General features: G+C 33.6%; 2 protein-coding genes across 3 annotated transcripts; both read left to right on the top strand.

Moving 5' to 3' along the window:
- The first annotated feature begins 2,957 nt into the window (after positions 1 to 2,957).
- On the top strand, positions 2,958 to 4,625 carry LOC132728959 (palmitoyltransferase ZDHHC16A-like). 2 transcript variants are annotated; one of them, XM_060714794.1, is made up of 2 exons: positions 2,958 to 3,089; positions 3,491 to 4,625. In XM_060714794.1, exon 2 carries the CDS (start codon positions 3,499 to 3,501, stop codon positions 4,567 to 4,569), a length of 1,071 nt encoding a protein of 356 aa, XP_060570777.1. In that variant the 5' UTR covers positions 2,958 to 3,089; positions 3,491 to 3,498; the 3' UTR covers positions 4,570 to 4,625. The 2 variants fall into 2 exon arrangements, with proteins under 2 accessions (XP_060570777.1, XP_060570703.1); XM_060714720.1 differs by lacking the exon at positions 2,958 to 3,089 and adding an exon at positions 3,101 to 3,239.
- Positions 4,626 to 4,913: 288 nt separating this feature from the next.
- LOC132729125 (uncharacterized) lies at positions 4,914 to 7,354 on the top strand. The gene is made up of 2 exons (XM_060714899.1): positions 4,914 to 5,066; positions 6,141 to 7,354. Exon 2 carries the CDS (start codon positions 6,157 to 6,159, stop codon positions 7,222 to 7,224), a length of 1,068 nt encoding a protein of 355 aa, XP_060570882.1. The 5' UTR covers positions 4,914 to 5,066; positions 6,141 to 6,156; the 3' UTR covers positions 7,225 to 7,354.
- Positions 7,355 to 7,676: the final 322 nt, after the last annotated feature.

Genomic DNA, 7,676 nt, shown 5'->3' with positions numbered 1-7,676 from the left:
AATTATGAAATATGACTTTATGGAAATTACTGTTATTGTCGCCCAGTATGTCACAATTCATCAACGGGGAAAGGCTGGTCTGCATGGATCCATGCTGGTCGCAAACCCATTATGTTGGTTTTGTCGTGACACGGCTCATTTTACAATTCGTAGTGAAATTAATAAAATTGACAAATGGTATATTTATTAACAACTATACTCTCTAAAGAATAATTCCGATACTTGTGATGTAATATAATATTGCACTAAATGTTTGTATTTCTATTTTTCGTCATATAATTTTCATTTACACCATGGTTATGGTTATTTGCTTAAGGTGTCTTAATTAGTGATACAAAATATTGAAGCCTTTTATTCCATTTTGCATTGATGTGTCATGCTTGAACTTGTCATCGCTCTTGCCCCCATTGTGCATGTGTTCTTTATCTAAATGTTAACCAAGATGGTGTGTTTATTTATCCAATCATCAATTAAATAAGAAATGTGTTCTTATATTTATTTGAAATAAAACAATTATTGATAATGTACATTCATCTTTAGTTATTTTTGCAGCCTTTGACATTGGCATGTGATACATATATGTTAAGCTGTTAAGGCATAACGATGATATATCGATAATGACAAATAATATCGGTCATGAATCGAAATATCGAATGTTACCATTTATATTCCACTCATACATCAATTTTCATTTTATCATTGTTATTCAAGCAATGTGCATTAATTATAGCATTTACAGTTTCTATTATGTCGTTTATGTCGTCTGCATTCTTTCTGAGATACTTTCCTTCGCTGTGAAGACAAAAGTGAAATAGGAATATAAAATATAAACTAAACAAAAACATATAAAAGAACTGCGATTATTTATTTTACTGTGTATTATATATGATTATTTTATGACCGTCATAGGGACCAAACATGGGCCTATTACTCCAGAATACTGTTTACTTATTTCATGAAGTTTTTCTGAGTAAAATTATCGATTTAAGAACTGTTATCGATTTTTGAATTTATATCGGTAATCGATCGATAAAACAGTAAATCGATACGGCGATATCGTTAATATTGATTACAGCTGTCACATGTTGTACTTCTAACTTTTCTTCGAAGAAAATTAAAATATAAAAAATATTAGTTAACACACATTTACAGGGGAGGTTAGAAATATCCAGTCCTGCAGAGTTCCACTTTAACTGATATTATTCTTTATTTTCTTGAACAATAAGTTGATCTAGTATGTATTGATCGGAAACAACTAATTAAGTGAATTGTGTCAAATTGCTTCCAGACAAATAAAGATCATGCCAAATGGTATGCATTGTTTATATGATAATCAATGGAAAGACAAATTGATTGTTTCAAAGCTACTTACTTACTGGTGCTAATTAAAGGGTGAACTTCTTGAACTTACACGGACGGAAATTACTGCTATGTACAGGGTTAATGTCACTAATGTTCAAAACAAAGATATTATGTACTGTTTATAATACACTAACACGGTTATGACTGCAAATGTCGACGATATTATGCGGTTTTTATCATACACCAACACGGTTATCGTGACAAATGTTGATAACGGCGATATTATATGGCGTTTATAAAAGGCCTACGTTAAAACGATTATTGCACGGCGGTATTACGTGGTGTTTATATAACATTAACACGGTTATCGTAACAAAAGCTCATAACGGCGATGTTATATGGAATATATAACGCACGTACCAACACGGTTATCGTAACTTATGTTCATAACGGCGATGTTATATGGAATATTTAACACACGTACCAACACAGTTATCGTAACTAATGTTCATAACGGCGATGTTACCATATGGTATATATAACACACGTACCAACACAGTTATCGTAACTTATGTTCATAACGGCGATGTTATATGGAATATATAACACACGTACCAACACGATTATCGTAACTAATGCTTATAGTGGCGATGTTACATGGTATTTATAATACACGTACCAACACGGTTATCGTAACTAATGTTCATATCGGCGATGTTACATGGTATTTATAATACACGTACCGACACGGTTATCGTAACTAATGTTCATATCGGCGATGCTATATGGTATTTATAATACACGTACCGACACGGTTATCGTAACTAATGCTTATAGTGGCGATGTTACATGGTATTTATAATACACGTACCAACACGGTTATCGTAACTAATGTTCATATCGGCGATGCTATATGGTATTTATAATACACGTACCGACACGGTTATCGTAACTAATGCTTATAGTGGCGATGTTACATGGTATTTATAATACACGTACCAACACGGTTATCGTAACTAATGTTCATATCGGCGATGTTATATGGTATTTATAATACACGTACCAACACGGTTATCGTAACTATTGCTCATAACGGCGATGCAATTTGGTAATATAATACTTGTACTAACACGGTTATCGTAACAAATGTTCATAACGGCGATATTATGTGGTCGTTTATAATACATCAACACGTTTATCGCAGCAAATCTCATTACGGCGTTACTTTAATTCAACAGATTTGCAGATTTGAAATTAGAAATAACGTAAAAACAAAAAAATACGCAGGTATTTCTGAATCAGTGTGGGCACATGTACAGATTTATTTTCAAGAAAGTTTAATGATAAAAAAAATGAAATCCACACTAATATTGTAAATGGGGAAAAAAATAGCTGAACTATTATAATGGAATCTCTTATCTGTGTAAAAATGTAACTTTGTTAAATTTGATTAAAATGCTTTTAACATAATTAAAAAGAAATCGAACAATGAATATAAATATGATCGTTTACTTGTATGTCACGGAGATGAGCATTCTAACAGACTAATCTGCAAACTTGTTGATTATATTACAACTAAACTATCCATGCATAACCATATTCTACAATAATCTTATTTTTAAACATTTTACCTGCCCGAACGTGTCAATATATTTTTCACGCGATACATGATTAACAAGAGTGATTGACTAAAAATCGATCCGTCAGTGTAAACAAGAGTTTGTTATGTGTCCCGGGGTACATGGTTCGACTAGTCAATATCGGACCAGCTTATTTAGTCTAACAAGGTATATAGATATAATACATTCATAGTCATTGATCTCTCGCTGTATTGGTTTTCCATACAGTTCGGTATATACACGTTCTTTAGCAAATCACTTCCCACATTTGAAGTATGGTTATTTCATATTGATAGTTCACGAAGTGGGATTTTCAGGGTAAGTTAATTTATTTAAAGTTACGTCACGTGATTTTTCATGTATTAGAATGGGATATTTTAAAAACGAATGTATTTTATTTCATATACATGTAAATGTATATTTTAGATGAAAAACAATACTAATGAAGATTATGATATAATTTTTCAAATAAACTAACATGTATCATAAAGTTAAAAATAATTTGAGAAAAATAGTAGGTCTATGTCTTCAAAGTGAATCAAATATTGATATACATGACACGTTTTCAGGCGGGAAGATGCCAAGCGAGAGTAAAGGAATAAAAGATGACTTGCGGCGACTCAAACGAGCGGTTCTCAGGATAGTGTCCGATGTATGGTTTCTTAACAGAATATCTCAGTTCTGTTTCGCCATTGGACTAAGTGGTGTTGGCGGAATTGGAGTAATATTTGCGATACCATACCTTTATGAAAATTATAGTGACAATGTGATATTTTACGTGCGTTTGCTTGGTTGTTTCCTAGCAATGGAAATGATAGTAAACTGGTTGTGCATTAGATATGTGGACACTAGCTATAACCCGTTCCGTGACGGTATCATGCCGGACGGGGTTTTAATGGGTCAGAATATAAGTCGTCTTGATAAAGCAGACGAAAATCAGAACAATGGAATAATCAATAACCACGGGAGGAAGGATGCAACAGCTATAGATATGGGCAACAATGGAAGTCTTATGTATGTTGCTTCTGAGATGCCAACATCCGCAGAAGAGCCGCCTAAAAGAACTGCTTATCCATATTTCTCATGGACACCATGTTTACGTTGCAATAGACCACGTCCACCTAGATGTCACCACTGTCCCATGTGTAACACGTGCGTTTTGAAGCGAGACCATCATTGCTTTGTGTCCGGAGCTTGTATAGGTTATAGAAATATGCGACATTTTACAGTATTTTTATTCTGGGGTGCAGTGGCCACAACTTTTGCTACGTTACATGCGCTACCTTACTATTATTATGACGTGCTACCTTACACGAGTTACTTTGACTTCATATTTCCGATCGCAGTTACACGTGCAATGTTTGGTTATATAGACATGAAGCACGCAATATTCATCGTGCTAGGCTGGATTCTGTTAGCATTTTTGATGTGGGCGATTTCTTTTCTTCAAGTAGTTGCGGAATTAATAAATACTGGAAAAACAACATTTGAAAATGGATACAAAATGGAATTAACTGACACAAGGGGAATATTTGGTAAATTAAGATCTGTGTTCGGAAATTACTGGATATTAAACTTTATTATCCCGTTACATTATGTGTTCGAGCCTGTCGACGATCCAGTAAAATGGCCGTATATAAAGGCGTAGACAATAACCGTCATGAATACAAACGCGCTAACAATCATATCAAAAGAAAATGGAGTGTTAAACTAAGTTAAAAAAGAGAAGACGTGTTGACTCGATTAGAAAACAAAATTTGCTTCCTAAAGATACTAGTGTTATGCTTTTCACATATGTGTTCAAAGAATACACCTTTATACACTCTATTAGGAGATAAAGTAATATTTAATTAATTTATATACAAATTGTGCGCTGTTGCAATATTGCCAATAAATATTCGTTGTACACATACAAATTCAATGTCTTATTTAATTGATTCCTCCAGAAAAATATCGCATGAAAGATGTAGTCATAAATTATGTACTGCACGTGGTTTCCGTTTCTGTTCTAAATTCGCGTATCACACTATAAACAGTGATTGAACTGATTCGTTTAAATATTCTGTTAAAGTTATGCAAATATTTATATACGAATGGCACTTGTAGTGATCTTCAACGAAATGGATTAACAAATATAATGCTGAGGTATGTTTTCTGAATTCCAGTTTTGGCTAAACATACTAATAGTCTACACTACAGTATAGTTTTGTTAATTAATATACTCCGTATTTGTCATACTGTATTGCCCTAGTTTCTGTTCTCAATGACGATTTTTTTCTTCAAGATATTGAATTGATTATGAAGTAAAATCGCTTCACTTAAATACAGTTTGATATATAACTTTTCACTGTAAAGAACTAGAATCAACATGAAAAGAATTGATCAATATTGTTGAGGTAATCAATTCAAATCACTGCCCTGAAATGCGTACGCTTGTATTCAATAATGGCTGTATTTCGCAAGGTTGCGTTTTTCGCCATGCAAAAATACCATCCCAAGGAGAATACGCCTCGGGTAACAGTATTTTTACGAGGGATGATATTTTTGCTGTTACGCACAAACCTATGAGTTATTTATTTTATTACACCGAACAAATACTTCATTGAGACAGTGTTTCTATAGGGGCTTATTTTTATTTTTTACTGTGAAATAATTACAATTTTCTTACTTGAATTAACAGTAAGAGTAACTCCCATTGGTCTATGGGAATTTAGCATTGCAAAAATGGTGAATGGTAATAAAACCATATGCATGGACATGTATTTGAAAGAACCTGGCACCACTTACCTTTTTCACGCGTAGAAACACTTAAATTTAATATAGAAATAAAGTTAATTGATTGCACTGACATTGTTTCCTTATTTTAGTGCTGTGAGGTTAGTATGTATTTTTACAAGCTGAAATTCGATTTTCTTTAATATACGCTTCAGTGTTAAGGTTTACGAAAATAAAATAATAATGTTTTTCTCTTTCTGTAGGGTGGAGTACCACACCTAAGAGTGCAAAAATGTTAAATAAATCTTCAAATTGTACTAAATTTACATTTTTTAAAGTTTAATCTACAAATTTTTTATCATGGTGACGTAAATAATAAGAGTGGCACAGAAAAAGACAGCTATTAGTTACCTGTGTAACTATTTAATTAATTTAAAAAGAAACATTGTTTGTCAGATGTTCAACAATCCGTAATCTTTAATTCATTTTCCATTATATTTTCAGTTTATAACGAGTAACAATGAAGACATGTTTGCGTTTACCGAAGAGAATATTACAAGGATTCGTTCACGTTGCTACGGATCCGGGGATTTTAAATCGCATAGCACCAGTTAGCTACATATTTGCTCTTGTCGGCATTGCCGGATGGGGAGTGTTTCGGGCAATACCATATTTGTACAGTGACTACGACCCCTGGGTCACCACAGCTGTTCAATGTCTAGGATGTTTTCTAGCCACAGAGTTGTTTATTAATTGGTTATTTTTAACATTTGTTGACTCGACGTACGATCCAGCTATATACGGAGCCCCGCCGGTTCTGTTTGATAGAGGGATGCCAATCTACGACGGGAGGGAAAACTGCAGCGTTAATTTTAGTAGACAACGTAAAGATGTAATGTCCCTGCAGGAAAATGAATGCAAGCCTGAGTACGGTACCAATGCTAGAGCTAATACGCTGGAAGGGATAGATAAATCAGTGATGCCATATTTTACTTGGTCTCAATGTATTACGTGTAACAGACCCAATCCACCCCGTGCTCATCATTGTATCTTGTGTAAGAAATGTATTTTGAAAAGAGACCACCATTGTTACGTGGCAGCAACGTGTGTAGGATACAGAAATCTTCGTTACTTTTCAACATTTTTGTTTTATGCGGTGCTTGCAACATTTTTTGCATCCGTGCATGCCATACCTTATGGATTTTCTATTGTGGTGCCGAAAGTTCAATACTACGATTTATTTTACCCTGTAACTATTGTGCGGGGATTACTCGGCTTTGTACACTATAGAGATGCGTTTCTTATTATTCTAGGATGGATGTTGTTAGTTTACCTGATATTCAGTACTTTCTCATTATTTCAAGCATATAAATGGATAACAACTGGAAATACTTCCTTTGAAATAGTTAACAAAATAGATATATATGATTCTCGAGACCTGTCCGGAAAAGTACGTGCTGTTTACGGACGTTATTGGCTTCTGAATTTCTTGTTTCCCGCGCATTTTTTGTTCGAACCACAAGATGATCCAATCAGATGGCAAACATTCAAGAGGCGCGGACTTGACGGGGGATATTTTCTTTCGTAAATTATCCTGCTTAGTAGTTCTAATTATACATGAATTATTATGTTGTTTTTTTTTCTTTTGCTAAATCTAGTGTACTTTTTTATTTTAGATATAAATATTGTAAAATTTGATGTGCAGATTAAAAAAGTCATGTATATTTCTTTTTTAAGTTTTTATTCTATCCTTAGAATTAGTCAAATGAAAAGCCTCCTCAATGTGCCTTGGTAGAGCTCTGTTACAGAGAAAACATTATTATATTCAGACATACAGTTGTACATGTCTAACTTAACTAAGACAAACTGTATTCATAGCTATATGGGCAATCAGTAACTTTTTGGAAACTGTAATAGAATACCAAAAATGAACGATTGTTTTTTTTTCAAAACAAGTTATATTAAAGTTTTCGGCCATTGTGTAATTATATTCAAGAAAATGGGTCTACTTGGGGAGACGTGCGAGGGGATAACGAGTCT

Source organism: Ruditapes philippinarum, unplaced genomic scaffold (assembly GCF_026571515.1).
Source record: "Ruditapes philippinarum isolate M1 unplaced genomic scaffold, ASM2657151v2 ctg1069_1_1_1_1, whole genome shotgun sequence".
In the NCBI taxonomy this organism is placed as follows: Eukaryota; Metazoa; Mollusca; class Bivalvia; order Venerida; family Veneridae; genus Ruditapes; species Ruditapes philippinarum.
This window is presented reverse-complemented; position numbering and strand designations above follow the sequence as displayed.